Source organism: Crotalus tigris, unplaced genomic scaffold (genome assembly GCF_016545835.1).
Source record: "Crotalus tigris isolate CLP2741 ecotype Arizona unplaced genomic scaffold, ASM1654583v1 scf7180000017828.1554129, whole genome shotgun sequence".
NCBI classification, from domain to species: Eukaryota; Metazoa; Chordata; class Lepidosauria; order Squamata; family Viperidae; genus Crotalus; species Crotalus tigris.
This window is the reverse complement of record NW_024096658.1, coordinates 122,675-139,981: the sequence shown is the minus strand read 5'-3', so window position 1 is coordinate 139,981 and position 17,307 is coordinate 122,675. Positions and strand designations below refer to the sequence as shown.

Here is a 17,307-nt window from a genome sequence, read left to right as displayed (position 1 = left end):
TATTGTATTTGCAGAAGTTCCCTCCAAGTTTATGAACTTGTAAACAAAAATTATCCAAAATTCTATATCAGGAAAAAGTTGAGCTCTCTAGTATGTATAAATTACATAAAGAAACAGGTGTTTGTTATTTAAACATACAGGGTCAAGCAAAATAAGGAGCATCTCACCAAACCAGGTGCTCAAAAGATGCTAATCAGTCGATTATCTTCCAGCAGGTTTCCTCCACCTCACTTTCTACTGAGAGTCGTCGTATCAAAAGTTCCCTGTTTTAAAAATTCTTCCTGGATTTACTTACTTAGGATAACATCTTTGATGGAAGACTGGCAGAATTGCAGCATCCCAGCTTGAATGTAGGAGCAGCTGATCTCGCAATCTCTCTGTAAATGGTAATAAATATAAACAAACGCATAATATTTTGATGAAGGAGAATTGGTCCTTTCAACACAGTCACTGAATTTAGATCATGCCTATATAAATAGCCCATCATAGCTGTTATGGACAGGGAGTAACAGCAGGTGAGGAGAAATTTGAAGACCAGCTTGGTCAAGTTCAGGATCCAGCCCCCTACTCAAGCAGGAGAACCTATACCATCTCAGACAGGTGATGTCAGTCTCTTCTTAAAAATCTCCAGTGATGGAGCATCCATGACTTCTGGAGGCAAGCTGTTCCACTGGTTAATTATCCTCACTGTCAGGAAGTTTCTCCTTAATTCCAGGTTGCTTCTTTCTTTGATCAGTTTCCAACCATTGTTTCCTTGACTGACAACCACAATTGAGCCCTCAAATTTTATTGCTAAGTAAGACATTTGTTAAGTGAATTTTGCCCCATTTTATAACCTTTCTTGCCACAGGTATTAAAGGAATCACTGCAATTGATAAGTTAGTAACTCGGTTGTTAAGTGAATCTGTTTTCCCCATTGACTTTGCTGGTCAGAATTTCGCAAAAGGTGATCACCTGATCCCGGGACACTGCAACCGTCATAAATGTGAGTCAGTTGCCAAGTTTTAATCAGGTAGCCATGGGGATGCTGCAATGGTCGTAAGTGTGAAAAATGGTCATTGGTCACTTTTTTCAGTTCCGTAACTCTGAACGGTCACTAAATGAACTAAAATCAAGGATTATGTGTATTCTACAGCAGGGATATCAAACTGCCAACCCGCGGGCTGGACGCGTCATGAGGAAACCACACCCACCCCATTGCTGGCAATGGGGAAAAAGTTCCGATATGTTGCACGACGTCACGTGACGTCGTGAGTTTGAAAAGTCTGCTCTACAGCAATACCTTACAGCAATATTGTAAACTGCTTTTAAATGGAAACGTAATAAAACCATAATAAATATATCCAGCCTCTGGGAAGGAACCGGTGCTCTTTTGTACACCTTCTTCCCTTCTACAGCGATCCTTCTGCTGACCCTCAATTCTTTCTGATTGATTGCTAAGAACACAAACTGTATTGTGTCCTCATAAATGTTTCAGATATGGGAACAATAAGGTTAATAATATTTGTCATAGAAAAGCCATTTCTATTTCTTTCATTTATAGCTCTTTCTTCCTCTGGCATCTCAAGATAGGGTACACAGAGGTGCTTTCTTCAATTTTTTTTTTTAACTCAGAACAAGAACTTTGAGTAGGGCTGAAAGAAAATTAACCTGCTGGCTGAGGAATTCTGAGAGTTGAAGTCCAGAAATCTCAAAGTTGCCAAGGCTGAAAAACACCTTCTTAATCGTGGTACCATACCCGCTCTTAATACAGCAGGCAGACTATCCTAGCATCGAATAAAAATCTCCTTTCAATTATATAGGTAGTCCTCGATTTACAACCCTAATTTAGCCTGGGATTATGATTGTAAGTCATACTGGTTATTAAGTGGATCATCATGTGATCACACCCAATTTTAGGACCCATGCTGCAACAATTTTTAACATGGTGATCATAAGCAAACCCAGTGGTCATTAAGCAAACATCACCGTGGTCACTAAGTGAATGCATCTGCAAATGGTGTTTTTGCGGGACACTAGAACTACAAGTCAGTTTCCCACAGCAATGTTCTAAATCACAGGCACATGACTGCTGGACACTGCAAACAGCCATAAATTCAGATCCTTTGCTGACCATCTAAAAATGAAATCACATGGCTACAGGAAGGATGGATGCCTCACCATCAGAACTTCGGATCTTGGATTATAAATAGCCCTTGGGAAGGTTTATCGTAAATCTGAATGATTGCTAAGCAACTGGTCGTAAATCAAGGACTATCTTTATGGCAGAAGGAGATCTTTTCGGTGTTACCTCCTCAGCAAACATTTCGTGGAAATAGTTTTCAAAATGGAAAAACCACAAGCAACATTTGAAAACTGCCAGGCTTCTCCTCTCCTGAGATGTAATCAGCAGGCTTGCAACCAAAACACAGACCGAATCAACACTCTTGAAAAGTTGGCTAAAGTTTGCTGACTCCCACAGAAAAGTTACCCCATCACCAAAGTTCACCCCAGAAGAAGGGCTCAAGTTCCAGATGGATCTCAACAGATTTGAACACTGGTCCTTATCTGACAAAATGAAATTCAATGTAGAAAAAAGTAAGGCAAGAAAAACTAAATCTATAGGTACAGATTGGATGAAACTTGGCTCAATAACAGTAACTGTGAGAGGGATCTTGGCATCCTAGTGCAGGGCTTTTCAACCTTTTCACCCATTGTACCACTTTTAGGATATGGCAACATCCGAGTACCACCAGTCGCCTAGAAAGGTGTCAAAAACTTGATGACCCAAAAAAAAAAAAGGAAAAAAAGTGATAAAGTACAGGTAGTCCTCGACTTACAACAGTTTGCTTAGTGACTGTTTGAAGTTACAATGGCACTGAAAAAAGTGCCCCCCAAGCCACAGCCGAGCAAGACGCCTGCCTGCCCAGTGGCGCTCTTCCTCCTGTCCGAGGTTTTCATTGTTGTGAGCATTTCTGTTGAGGATTGGCAGCGGGGGTGGGGTGGGGGGTGTTTGGTTTTTATTCCCCCCATCTGCTGGGTGGTTGCAGCAGGTTTTGGTCACTTTACATGACCCTGGGGCACTGTGACCGTCATAAATATGAATCAGTTGCCAAGCATCTGAATGTAAATCACAAGACCCTGGAGATGCTGCAACATTCCAGCTGAGCCTGGCGCTTCTGGGCTTAGCAGAAGCGCCAGGATCAGCGCTGAGCTCCAGCTGGAGCGTGGCGCTGATCCTGGCGCTTCCACTGAGCCCTGACAACCTTGCAGCTCCAGCCATCTCTCGCTCAGGCTTGTGTGGTGTTGCCACGGGTTCAGCTCATTCCCCTCCCCCGCTATCACTTTTCTAGGATGGTCACGTACCACCTGCCAGGTGCCAATGTACCACAGGTGGTACCCGTACCCCACTGGTTGAAAAGCCCTGTCCTAGTAGACAATCACTTCAATATGAGCCAATACTGCAGTGCTGCAGCCGCCAAAAAAGCCAATGCAATTTGTGGCTACATTAACAGAGGGATAGAATCAAGATCACATGAAGTTTAGGACCACTTTATAATGCCTTGGTAAGGCCACCCTTGGAATATTGCAATCTGTTTTGGTCGCCACGATATAAAAAAGATGTAGAGACTCTGGAAAGAGTATAGAATGCTGAGAAGAGCAACAAAGATGATTAGGGGGCTGGAGGCTTAAACATATGAAGAACGCTAATCTAGCAAAAAGAAGGATTAGGGGCGACATGATAGTAGTGTTCCAGTATTTGAGGGGCTGCCCCAAAGAAGAGGGGGTCAACCTATTTTATAAAGCACCTGAAGGCAGGACAAGAAGCAATGGATGGAAACTAATCCAGGAGAAAACCAACCTAAAACTAAGGAGAAATTTCCTGACAATTGGAACAATTAATCAGTGGAACAACTTGCCTCCAGAACCTGGGAATGCTCCAACACTGAAAGTTTTTAAGAAGAGACAGAACATCCACTTGTCTGAAATGTTATAGGGTCTCCTGCTTGAGCAGAGGGTTGGACTAGAAGACCTCCAAGGTCCCTTCCAACTTTGTTATTCTGTTATCCTGTTATGTTTCTTTTCAATGTCTACGCAAGGACAAAACCATGTGTATGCAAGAAAGAGACAAAGAGAGAGAGAAAGAGAAAATACTCATGGAAAGTTAGACTATAAACCACGAATCCTCTAGGAAAAACAAATGCTTCTTCTTGTTCCCAATTAATGGGAAGCGTACAGCTGTAGAAACATAAATTGCTATACTACATACACAATTAATTCCCTTTTCATTATCAGTAAAAAGATGCCCAAAACAGCTTCAGACAATGTGCTGCCATGGAAAACTAGAGGAGACCAAGCAATTTAAAAAATATGAGGAATGGGAATATTATTTAAATCACCCATAAGAGACTTGTGTTCTTGCAAACATTCAGAATTGTATTCAGGTAGTCCTCGACTTATGACCAGTTGCTTAGCAACCATTCAAAGTTATGACCTACCTGAAAAAGAGGACTTATGACCCAGATCTGAAGTTCTGACAGTCACCCTGGGTCACGTGATCACATCTGAGGTGCTCAGAGAAATGGCTGCATTTATGCCTGTTTGCAATGATTTACTTCTGCTTTTTGGCAAAACTGTGCCATAGTGAACAAGTTTTGCTTACCTACTGCTGCAAATATCATTATAAAAATGTGACCAATCTGTTTTTTACACTGTAATGACTTACGACTGCAATGGGCAGGGTCCATTGCAACTCAAGGATTACCTGTACATTGTCATGAAGTTTCTGCTAAAAATAGACAGCTTAGAACACAGATTTTCAAACTTGGCAACTTTAACATGTCTGGACTTCAACTTCACATGCCAGCTGGGAAATTCTGGGAATTGATGTTGACACATTTTAAAGGTGCCAATTTCATAAAACACTAGTTTAGGGCATCAGCAGTTAGAAAATATTAGTATTTTATCCTGCTTTTTTTCTTTCATCCTGATGAACTTCCATTGAAATTGTCAACTATTATTCCAACAAGCTAACTCTGCTCCTGGTGACTCATGCCTTAGTCACCTATCATTAGGATTACTGCAATATGCTCAACAAGGGGGGCTGCCCTTGAAGAGTGTTTGGATGCTGCACAGTGGGGTAAAATGGGCGGCCAATAAATTGGATGGATGTAGATAGATAGATAGATAGATAGACAGACAGAAGACAGATGACTGGTAGATAGATAGATAGATAGATAGATAGATAGATAGATAGATAGATAATAGATAGATAGATAGATAGATAGATAGATAGATAGATAGATAGATAGATAGATAGATAGATAGATAGATAGATAGATAGATGGATACATGGACAGACGGACAGACAGACAGACAATCAGTGATTCTCAGCTTGTGGTCTGCAGACCTCTGGGGGGGGGGGTCGTGAGGTCATCACAGGGAATCCCTGAAGGCTTGAAGAAATTTTATGTTTAAATCTTGAGTTAAGACTTGGGGGTCCCCGGCCATGGTCTGGGGTTTGTGATGAAGAAAAGGTTGAGAACCATTGCAGTAGATAGATGCATGTTGCAGCTGGTCCAGAATGGTAGTATGAACAGTTTTGGGGGTCTCTCAATATGATCCTATACTGTAATTCTGCTCTTCTTCAAGCTAGGTTGGTTCCCAATAAGCTGCCAAATCCAATTCAAGGTACTGGTTACCATCTATAAAGAGCTACATGATACAGGGCCATCTCCTTGCAAGTCCACATATTCTTCCAGGTCTATTGCCGTAAACATGGGCATCCTGTTGAACCTCACAGTTGTGCCTACTTTGGGTCTGCCTCTGTCCTGTGGAACAGCTTCCCCCAGGAGCACCTCTCCAGAGCCCCAACTCTACTGTAAGGGTGTGAAGATCTGGTTCCTGAACTAGGCTTTTGAGCCAGGCAGTTTGTGAGCTCTTTTGGTGAAGTGGTTTGGTTTTAGGGCTTGCTGTTTAACCCGTACATCATGAGTTCATACCGTTATAATGTTTTAATCTTTGTGTGCTGGCCAGAGTCATTACTGTAAGATGGATGGCTCTAAATTGCTAAAATAAAACAACTTAGAGCTTTGGAAAAAAAAATGGAACCAAAAGTGGAGAAGGAAAGATCTCTTTGTCATAACCTCTATCTGCTCTCCTTCTGTTTTGTTTTGTAGATTTTTTTCTTTGAATGAGAGAGTGATGGGAGCAATGCAATGCGTAAGAGTCGGATAACTCAGGGAAAGAATCCTGAAACAAGGGAAGAAGGAAATAAGATTCTTTCGCTAGCTGTTCTGAAATGAACAACAGTGGTGAGTCAGTTATTCTGCAGCTAGTAAACTTCCTGCTAACTTAGACTCAGGAGAGTCTGCCAGAGAAGGCTGTGGAAAAGGACTGTGCATTTCCCAGGATCTCTGTCTCTTTGAAGCTTACATGTTTCTTATTACCCTGCAGTTCTGACTGACAGAAATAAGTGGGGAAATGAAGGAGTAACTTCTCTGGGAGCTAAGCTTAGAGAGGTCTCAAACTGAGAACCTTGCTATTTCTTTTTTTTTTTAAATTTAAAGACATTCCGATGAAGTCTCCTATTTGGTATGCATGTCTTGGTTTGCTTTTTACATGCACTTTTAATTGTTTATTATGACTCGAGGTCATAAAAACAAAACAAAAAATCTGAGTTTGTCTGGATTTCAGAATGGCCAGAATATTAGCAATATATCTAAAACAGGAAGACGTTTTGTCCAATCAAACCCAAAGGAAAAAGAAAGTATACAAGCTGATGGAGTAGAGAACAGGAACATTAAATATTTATAGGACATTAAGATTATAAACTCCCAGTTCTGCTGGGTATCCTAGACAGAACTATAACTCATTCAGGGGAAACTGAATGAATGAATGAATGAATGAATGAATGAATGAATGAATGAATGAATGAATCAGTCAATCAACCAATCAACCAATCTTCATTGTTCCCTAAAAACTGGTAAGGATAGGACCTGGAAATCCTAACTAGCAAGACATTCCTTTAACTTTGAAGCCACCACAGAAAAGGCCCTATCCGTCATCTAACTGTAGGGGATAAAGTCTGTTGACTTTAAAAGGTTTCAAGCCATTTGTCAATTTAAAGATAAGAATTATAGGGTTGAATTGGGTTTCAGAATCAATGGATAAAGGAAGCCACACATTTTTGGTCAAGGTCTCTTCTCAGTGCACGGAATCAAGTGAAGGGAACTACAGATTACGATTCAACGGTAAGCAAAAAGAAGCAGGCGCATTTCAGTCAATAGAAGATGCAATTATTAAGAGATGTGGTAGGTTCTCATTCACTAATTGTGCTCAGGCAGAGAAGAGACAGCCATCTGTCAGAGCTCTGTAATTTGTATTTTTGTGCCAAATAGGGATTGGGATAAGATAGCCTAAATGGCCCCTTTCAGCTCTCAGAGGCTAGACAGCCATCTGTCATGGATGCTCTTAATTTTTATTCCACTACTGCACAGGAAGTTGAACTACAATTTGATTATAATTCCCCTGCTTCACTTTCAACCATAGATGACAGTTTTAGGTTACTGCTGCTTCACCCCCCCCCCTTCTGAAAAACTATTGCATGTCTCTACCTACAACTACGTAATCTCAGGGGCTGCCACATAGAAGAGAGAGTCAAGCTATTCTCCAAAGCACCTGAAGGCAAGACAAGAAGCAACTAATCAAGGAGAGAAGCAACCTAGAACTAAGGAGAAACTTCCTGACAATGAGAACAATTAATCAGTGGAACAACCTGCTTCCAGAAGCGGTGAATGCTCCAACACTGGAAGTTTTTAAGAAGAGACTGGACAACCATTTGTCTGAAATGGTATAGGGTTTCCTACCTGAGCAAGGGGTTCGACTAGATGACCTTCAAGATCCCTTCCAACATCATCATCATCATTATTTAAGAATTGTGGGAGGCTTCCTTGGTCATTCTTAAAGAGTTTCCATAATAAATTAGATCCACTGGCTAGCTATGACCAGTCTTCAGAGGCAGCCCCACAAATAACACCTTGCAATATACCAGCCCGATTCTTACTAGGATATGGATAAATGTGGAAAGATTGGGATACCACTTCTTTAGACTTCTACAAAATAGAGGTAAGTTTTATACACTGGTGCTTAAAAATTTGTGAACCTTTTGGAATGTTCAGTATTTTTCCAAAAATATGACCTAAACGAAATCAGTTCTTCACACAAGTCCTAAAACTCGATAGAAAGAACCCAATTAAACAATTAAGTCAAAACATTACACTAGTTCAGGAGTAGGCAACCTTGGCTCTTTTATGACTCATGGACTTCAACTCCCAGAATTCCTGAGCCAGCATGGCTCAGCTTGGAAACCTCTCCCTTTCCCCTCAGCATGGCTGGCTCAGGAATTCTGGGAGTTGAAGTCCCTGAGTCATAAAAGAGCCAAGGTTGCCTAGCCCTGGCCTAGGCCGCTTTCTGTCTTGTGGACTTCAACTCCCAGAATTCCTGAGCCAGCATGGCTCAGTTTGGAAACCTCTCCCTTTCCCCTCAGCATGGCTGGCTCAGGAATTCTGGGAGTTGAAGTCCACAAGTCATAAAAGAGCCAAGGTTGCCTAGCCCTGGCCTAGGCCGCTTTCTGTCTTGTGGACTTCAACTCCCAGAATTCCTGAGCCAGCATGGCTCAGTTTGGAAACCTCTCCCTTTCCCCTCAGCATGGCTGGCTCAGGAATTCTGGGAGTTGAAGTCCACAAGTCATAAAAGAGCCAAGGTTGCCTACCCCTGCACTAGTTCATCAATCTATTGAGGGAAACGATCCGTAGTTATATATTGTGTGCCCTCTTAATTATTGGAAATCTTCAGTTGCAACTGGTATTTGTATTTATTTTTTATTTATTTGGAAAATTTATATTGCCTTCTACTTCCACATGGCGACTCAAGGCGGCTTACGGGAAATAAAAACACAATATAAAAGAAATAAAAATAATAAAATAATAACCCCACACACCCCACACCCTGGTGACAATGCACATTCATACCAGCTAGTTAATGGGCTCCATCCTGTTCTGGGTTCCCCAGGCCCGCTGGCAGAACCTTCAGGGTCTTTAGGGCCTTACGAAAGAGTGTCAGAGTGGGGGCCAGTTTAATTTCTGGAGGGATGATGTTCCAGGGGGAGGGAGCCACCACAGAGAAGTCCCTTTTTCTGGGCCCTGCCCAATGTATCTCTTTAGGGGACGGGACCCTCAACATTCCTTGCCTCCACTTTCTAGTGGTTGGGGCGGATGTGACTGGCAAGAGACGGTCCCTCAGATAACTCAGACCCAAGCCATGAAGGGCTTTAAAGGTGACCACCGACACCTTGGATTATGAACTGCCTGCTTCAGGTCTTTAAACATATGTTTAAATTAGATGAAAGTGAGTATTTTGGGAGCAGTAGACATTCTTTAATGGAATGATCAATACAATAATAGACCAGGTCATGCATCCTAAATAATGTGGATGAAGCAAATAAATGTATGTTAGATTTACTTGACATTCCCACTGCTGGGGAGAATTTCTCTGATAAAAATGAATGTTTTTGTTTCAGACAATACCTGTTTTGACAACTGATGTGTCATTCAGGCAGTGGCAAAGTGATATATCTAAATTTATACAGCAAGAGGGAAAACCCATAAATTAAATACATGATGTTACAAGAGGCAAAGAAAGGAGGATGGGAATTAGATTTAGTGGACTTCAAATTGTATTTTGCAGGTTGTTATTTGGTTTGGATGAAAAAAGGGATGTTGCTGAAAAACAAAGTATTTTTAGAGTTAGAAGTGCACAACCTGGGCTATGAATGTCAGCACAAGAAGCATGTTATAGAAAAGAAACAACGGGCAAAGACAAAAGGTTAATGTACCACGAATTATTGAAGAATCACCAAGGGAATATAAAATTAAATCAAGAGAGTAACTAAGGGCAGAAGGATATAGTTGTCAAACATTTTCCTACTTACAGTTATAATAATAGTAATAATAATAATAGTAATAGTAGTAGTAGTAGTAATAATAATAATTGGGATCATAAAATAGAGAAAGTCATAGAAAATGATAAAATTAAACTGCTCTTGGACTTCAGAATTCAAACAGACAAGCACCTGCAACATAACACCCCAGATTTAACAATTGTCGATAAGAAAGACAAAAAAGTCTGGATAGTGGACGTGGCAGTGCCTGGAGATAGCAGAATAGAAGAGAAAGAACTGGAGAAGATAACAAAATACAAAGACCTACAAATAGAAATAGAAAGACTGTGGCAAAAGCAAGCAAGGGTAGTACCAATAGTCATAGGCTCCTTGGGTGCAATCCCAAAACAACTGGAGCACCACTTGAACACCATTGGCATTGACAAATTCGCTATTAGTCAATTGCAAAAGGCGGCCTTATTAGGAACTGCTTCCATCCTGCGACGATATCTGTAATACCATCAAACATCCACATCTGCCTATCCCAGGTCCTGGGTAAGGACTCGATAGGTAGACAAAATGCCAAATCCAGTCTGAACATCTGGCTGACTGTGCGATGATCAATAATAATAATAATAATAGAAGCAACCTGGAATTAAGGAAAAACCTCCTGACAGTGATCCCAATGTTGAGTCATTTTCATTCAATCAATTGCCTTTCTATCCATCCTACTTGATGCAAAAAATTTAAAGAGGACCATAATATTCCAGAGGACTATGTGAGCTGAAAGGATGTTTCCCACCACCCAGGAGGAGAAGCATATGGTGAAATGAAAGGTAATGTGGTAATCACAATATGATATAAATGTTAAGTAATTGGAAAGGCAATCAAACAGCTGGTACGAAAATCTCCTTACCTAGCAAGGACACATTTCCTGTGACAATTCTCAGATACGATGCAAAGGAAATAAAGGCATTACACAAAATCTCTCTGGGTTAGGAAACTGCCAGCAAGGCTGGAAGGAGGGGTCAAATGAGGACCTAGCTTGGAGTCACTGCACAGTCACAAGCAACATAAGCTTGACCTCCCTCAAAATCCAAAAAGCCTTATCTGATTGTTCCCAGGGGAAGGCAGGAAGTCTGGTGAGATTCTTGTAATAAAGGTGGCAGACAATGAAGTTACTAATTTTAGCTATTCACGAGTGCCTCAGGTTGCTTGCATCTGACTTTCTCTTACACACACACACACACACACATACACACATCCAATCAGAAACAAATCAAGCCACCTTATTTATGATTAACAAGACATGTTATCCAGTTTTAGAAGAGCAGGGTGTCTATGAGCATACTCCAATCAATTCATACCACAATAAAATTGCTGAGGGGATGTGCGCGTAGGTGGAAAACAGGGGTTACACTCTGCAATGGCACACAAATGATTGGGGCTTTGTATCAAGATATTAATTACAAGCGAAAGTGTTCAGCTGGGCTGTTCACATACCTGTCCAGTCTCCTATGACTTTAATGTGCACTCCAAATGTTGTCTTGGTAGCTGTTGGGCACTGCAAAATGAAGCAAGTTAAAATAATCAATAATAAAGCAATACTAAAGTAACTCAGAAAAATGGAAGTTGGGCTCCACATTGGGCTGGTTACTAGTAATTACTAGTCTCGATCAAAGTTAGTAACTCACTATAATGCAATTATGAGGAGTGGGGCACTTACACAGAGTGCTATTTTCACTCTTTCTCCTCTCCACTATGCTCACAAACCAAATTGAACACAACTTTTTAAAATCTGCCGTCCTTCTGCTAGTTAAGACCAAGCAAGGAACATCATCAACTATCCAGAAATTTTCTCTTTTATTCATTACTGCAAGGCTCAACAAAGAACATGTATCATATCATACCGTTGGAAATGTTACAGATGTTGATGTAATAATCTATATTCACACAATCCCAGAAAACAAATTGTTAATATTCCCCCACCATACATTTAGGGGCATTTGCCTGTCTGTTTCTAATTAAAAAAAGAAAAGAGTGGCTTGTCAGCTGCAAAGAATCAGGACCATTGGTGAGGTTGCAGCATAGAAGATTTATTCCAGCCTATACGCAAGTATCTGGTCAACTCAAGTTCAACACTAAATTGGCGCCAGATAAGGGTCAACGGAATTCAGGAGAGTTAGAGTTGGAGCACTTGTGGGAATGCAATGACTCTAAGCTGATGATATGTTTAACTCCGCCCCCACCCCCACTCCACACTCTGCCTGCTGTTCTCCTATGGTACATGGCTTTGAGGATGGATCATCCTGCTGGGAAGATGCCACTCTATTTCTATTTTGTTGTTGACTGCAGCTGAAACTCAAATACTTTGGCCACCAAATGAGAAGAGAAGACTCCTTGGAAAAGATCCTGACACTGGGAAAGATTAAAGGCAAAAGGAGAAGGGGATGGCAGAGGATAAGATGGTTAGGTAATGTATACTGCAATCAATTTTGGCCATCATTCTACAAAAAAGTGTTGAGACTTTGGAAGGAGTTCAGAGAAGAGCAACAAAAATGATCAAAGGCCTGGAGATTAAAACATATGAAGAACAGCTGCAGGATTTGTGTTTGGCTAGTCTAAAGAAAAGAAGAAACAGGGGTGACATGATAGCAGTATTCCAGTATTTATTTCCAGAATAAAAAGAAATATATTCATTTCTGCCTCATATTACTCTCAGGGGCTCTGAAGGCTACAAAGAATTTATTGGTAGGGTCTGTGAAGCTTATGGACCCATTTCCTACCCATCATTAGGCTTGTTCTAATAGCTTCTTAACTGGAGAGCTGCTATAGATTATACGTTGAGCAGCTTTTAAAGGCAGTTTAGAACGCTCAGTTACTAACTGGGACTGTTGAATAAGATTGTATGACACCAATGGGGAAAAAGAGAGAATATTGTGTGCAGAAATGACAGACAGAAATCAATCAAACTTGGGGATCTGTTCTCAGTGGCAGGACTGGAAGATATTGGATTAAATGGGTAATTACACTGATCTGGGCAAAGCAATTTCCAGGACCTTGGAAAAAGGGTTTCCTCTTGAGTTAAATGAGCAAGTGCTTTTAGTCCACAGAAACGGAAAATGTCAGCAGTTTATTTTGTCTCATTGCCTTTTGCCTCCAGGGACATGTCTTATTTGCAAATATACCCTCTGCTGGATGGTTGTTTTCAAGCCCCAGATCTGTTCTGAACAAATATACACAAATGTACCAATAAATCAGAAGCAAATGCACTTTTGTAATCAGCTAGATTGAAACGGCATTCTCTGTGTTTTTTGTTCTCCTTCTCAGGAAGCAGAAAATCCCACAGGATTTCTGCTTTCTTCGGCTTCTAAAGAATCCAGTGGTTTTTCACTCTCAGAAAATTGATTCGTGGGTACGGTTATTTTCCCCTGAACTGGGAACAAAGGCATATCCAGCCATGCTACATCATAGCTAAACCAAAATATTAAAAATAACATTCAAAAGATCAGACAGTCTTAAGTCTGACTCATGGAAAATGGATTCTGTTGACCGGATCATCCCCTTCTTAGCTAATGAATCAGACAAATCTAGCAGATGTCAGACAACACAAGTGCCCTTTTTGCTTCCTGTGTACTTGTGTTCGGGCACATGTTTGGTCCTGACTTCACTTTCCAACCATTGTTTCTTGTCCTGCCTTCTGGTGCTTTGTAGAATAATTTGACCCCCTTTTCTTTGTGGCAGCCCCTCAACTACTGGAATACTGCTATCATGTCACCCCTGTTTCCTCTTTTCTTTAGACTAGCCAAACCCAAATCCTCAGCCATTCTTCATATGTTTTAGTCTCCAGGCCTTTGATCATTTTAGTTGCTCTTCTCTGAACTCTTTCCAAAGTCTCAACATCTTTTTTGTAGTATGGTGACCAAAATTGGTTGCAGCAGTGTGCAGCAGCAGCAGCCAAAAAAGCTAATGCAATCCTTGGTTGTATAAACAGAGGCATAGAATCAAGATCACGCGAAGTATTAGTACCGCTTGATAAAACCGTAGTAAGACCACACCTGGAGTACTGCAGCCAATTTTGGTCACCATATCACAAAAAAGATGTTGAGAGTTTAGAAAAAATTCAGATAAGAGCAACTAAGATGATCAAAGGCCTGGAGACTAAAACATATGAAGAACGGATGCAGGACTTGGGTTTGGCTAGTCTAAAGAAAAGAAGAAATAAGGGTGACATGATAGCAGTGTTCCAGTATTTGAGGGGCTACCACAAAGAAGAGGGCATCAAACTATTCTCCAAAGCACCAGAGGGCAGGATAAGAAACAATGGTTGGAAACTGACCAAAGAGAGAAGTAACCTGGAATTAACTTCCTAACAGTGAGGACAATTAACCAGTGGAACAGCTTGCCTTCAGAAATCGTGGGTGCTCCATCTCTGGAGGTTTTTAAGAAGAGACTAGACAGTCACTTGTCTGAAATGGTATAGGTTCTCCTGCTCGAGCAGAAGGCTGGACTAGAAGATCTCCAAGGTCCCTTCCAGCTCTATTCTATTCTATTCTATTCTATTCTATTCTGTTCTGTTCTGTTCTGTTCTGCTGTCCTATCCTATCCTATCCTATCCTATCCTATCCTATCCTATCTTATCCATGTACCATAGAAGAACAGCAGGCAGAGCATAGGGTGGGGGTGGGGTGTTAAACATATCATCAGCTTAAAGTCATTGCATTCAAACAAGTGTCTTCCAAGTCTAACCGATCACTTCCATGAGTTAGTTCAACCCTTTTCTGAAGCCAACCAAACTTCTCACCAGGACCACATCTTGCAGAGTTTTCATGAAACTCTTTGAACATAGATCCTCAACCTCCTATCTATCTATCTATCTATCTATCTATCTATCTATCTATCTATCTATCTATCTATCTATCTATCTATCTATCTACCTATTTATCTACCTACCTACCTACCTATCTACCTACCTTAGAGACTGTTCATTTACATCTCCAGAACAAGCAAACAAGTCAAACACTAGCTAATAATACCCAACAAAAACAATTCCTTACCATTGTAAGAGTGAAGGGATGGCTTTCAAGAGAGGACACACTTGGGCAGTGCAGAATGACATACTGAAATATATCAGACAAAGAAAATGAAAAAAAAAAGGATAAACAACAGGATAACAAACATCATATGGGGTTGTTACTCCTAATATTGGGCTGCTCATTCCACTGTGAAGTTCTTGCATATGATATTACTATACTACCATCTCTGTGAAAATTATATTTGTGCTTGGACTGGAAACTCCAGCTGGTGCAGAAGGCAAGCATAGCCAGGTTGCTGAGAGGAGCACCAGCTGGCTGCATATTACACCTTGGTTGAAACAAATGCAATGACTTCCAATCACCCAGCCAGCCAAGTTCACGTTTTTGTTTATAATATACAAGGTTCTAAACAGCTTGAAGCCCTGGTGACACAGTGGTTAGAATGCAGTATTGCAGGCAAACTCTGCCCACAGCCTGCAGTTCGATCTTCATGGGGCTCCAGGTTGCTCAGGTTCCCATCCTTCCAAAATCAGTAAAATGAGGACCCAGATTGTTGGGGTCAATATGCTAACTTTGTAAACCACCTAGAGTGCTATAAAACGCTATGTACGTAAACTGATTTGCTATTATAGATCTGGTCAGTGCTACTGTATGTTCTACAACACTAGAAGACTCTCTACTGAGATTCATGAAGGCACTTAGGAACTGTGTATTTCCTAAAATGACATACCTTAACTCAGTTACCTACAATAGTAAGGAGCTATTTCTGGATTACTAGCTGACTGGTTTAAATTGATTGTGGTATTTTTATTCCCAGCCCTGACTAGGGACATAAGGATTTCCGCTAGGGATCTGGTTGGAGAAGACTTTAGTTTTCTCACTGTGAGCAAAATCATAGTAGGATAAATGCGTGCAAGAACAAAGCGCAACTTTGTCTTTCTCTTCAAAAATCCAACTCACATGTTAAAACCATGACGCCAACAGCACCATCTCTTTTCACAGAAAAAAAAACAACATATTACATATTTTCCATAACATGGAGCTCACCTGAACCACTTCTTGAACTGGTCATGCATCTACATAATACTACTGGGGCTCGTGGTCAATCCAAGAAGTGTTGCAAAGCACAAACCATCCTGCCCAAGCCGCTTGTTTAGTACAAGCATGTAGGACCAGATCCTGGCTACCTCATCCTTTTTCAGAAAGATGTACAACATCCAACTCTCTCTAATTTTATCCCAAAATGTTTTATCATTGATGCAAATCTAAAACTATCCCTGTAAAGCAGGCATGTTAAACTGCCGGCCCGCAGGCTGGATGCATCACGCCAAAAGCGCACCCACCCCATTGCCGGCAATGGGGAAAAAGTCACCATATGTTGCACGATGTCATGTGGCGTTGTGAGTTTGACATGCCTGCTGTAAAGAAAGCAGATGAACATAAGTTGCAAGTCCTGAACTGAGGAAGATTTGGAATAGCAACTGATTATTAGCTCACCTGTCCAGGTCTTGCCTTAAAGTCTTCCTTCACCATCTGTATTTCAAGGACATCACACGGATGGTGGATCACCGCAGTGAGTGTGACAGGTTTATAGCTGCTATAGATATAACGGTACAGTCTTTCCACACAATATAAGCATAATGGTCCAGAGATCCAGAGCCAAGTCTGAAGATCAGAAATAAAAGCAGTATTTTTTTCTGGGAAATGTCTGCCAGCAAGAATTAGTTGGCGATTTTAACTCAGTATGTGCAACCCAAACCAGTATGAGAAGGGATGGTTGAGTTGAGTTAACTCTACCTATTTCTTTGTCTATTTTGGGGGATAGACTTTCAAGCCAGCAAGTTGTCATATTGATTTTTTTCATTTAAAAATACTACAGAAAAACTCAAGAAACAGATCCTTGGAATGGTTGAAACATAGATTATTTCTGTGGAGTCCTTGGTGCTCTCTGAGCGTGATGGTTTTCTTGCAGATGCTTCATTACCAAACTAGGTAAAATCGTCCGTGTTAGCACCAAGCTCAGAGAGCTCCCGGGACCTCACCGTTCAATTATGAGCTACAAATATTTTCTTCTATGGATAGATTATTTCTTAAAGTGTATTAAGCAACTGTGTTTCTCTACTTTTTTCATTTAAGAAAAACTTGTATTTATACCAGCACCAAATTCTTTGAACAGAGAGGTTTACAGGTAGTCCTCGACTTACAACCGCAACTGAGCCCAAAATTTGGCTAAGCGAAAGTCATTGGTTAAGTGAGTTTGGCCCCATTTTACAGCCTTTCTTGCCACAGCTGTTAAGTGAATCACTGCAGTTGTTACGTTAGTAACACGGTTGTAAAGTGAACCTGGCTTTC

General features: G+C 40.9%; 1 protein-coding gene across 1 annotated transcript in view; it reads right to left on the bottom strand.

Moving 5' to 3' along the window:
• NOX4 (NADPH oxidase 4) overlaps window positions 1–17,307 on the bottom strand; it is a 118,253-nt gene that overhangs the window by 46,774 nt on the left and 54,172 nt on the right. The window contains exons 10-13 of the mRNA XM_039342950.1: window positions 16,453–16,620; window positions 14,977–15,039; window positions 11,423–11,483; window positions 296–377 (exon numbers count right to left, since the gene is read on the bottom strand). Coding sequence (XP_039198884.1) covers window positions 296–377; window positions 11,423–11,483; window positions 14,977–15,039; window positions 16,453–16,620 — 374 coding nt within the window. The remainder of the gene's footprint in view (window positions 1–295; window positions 378–11,422; window positions 11,484–14,976; window positions 15,040–16,452; window positions 16,621–17,307) is intronic.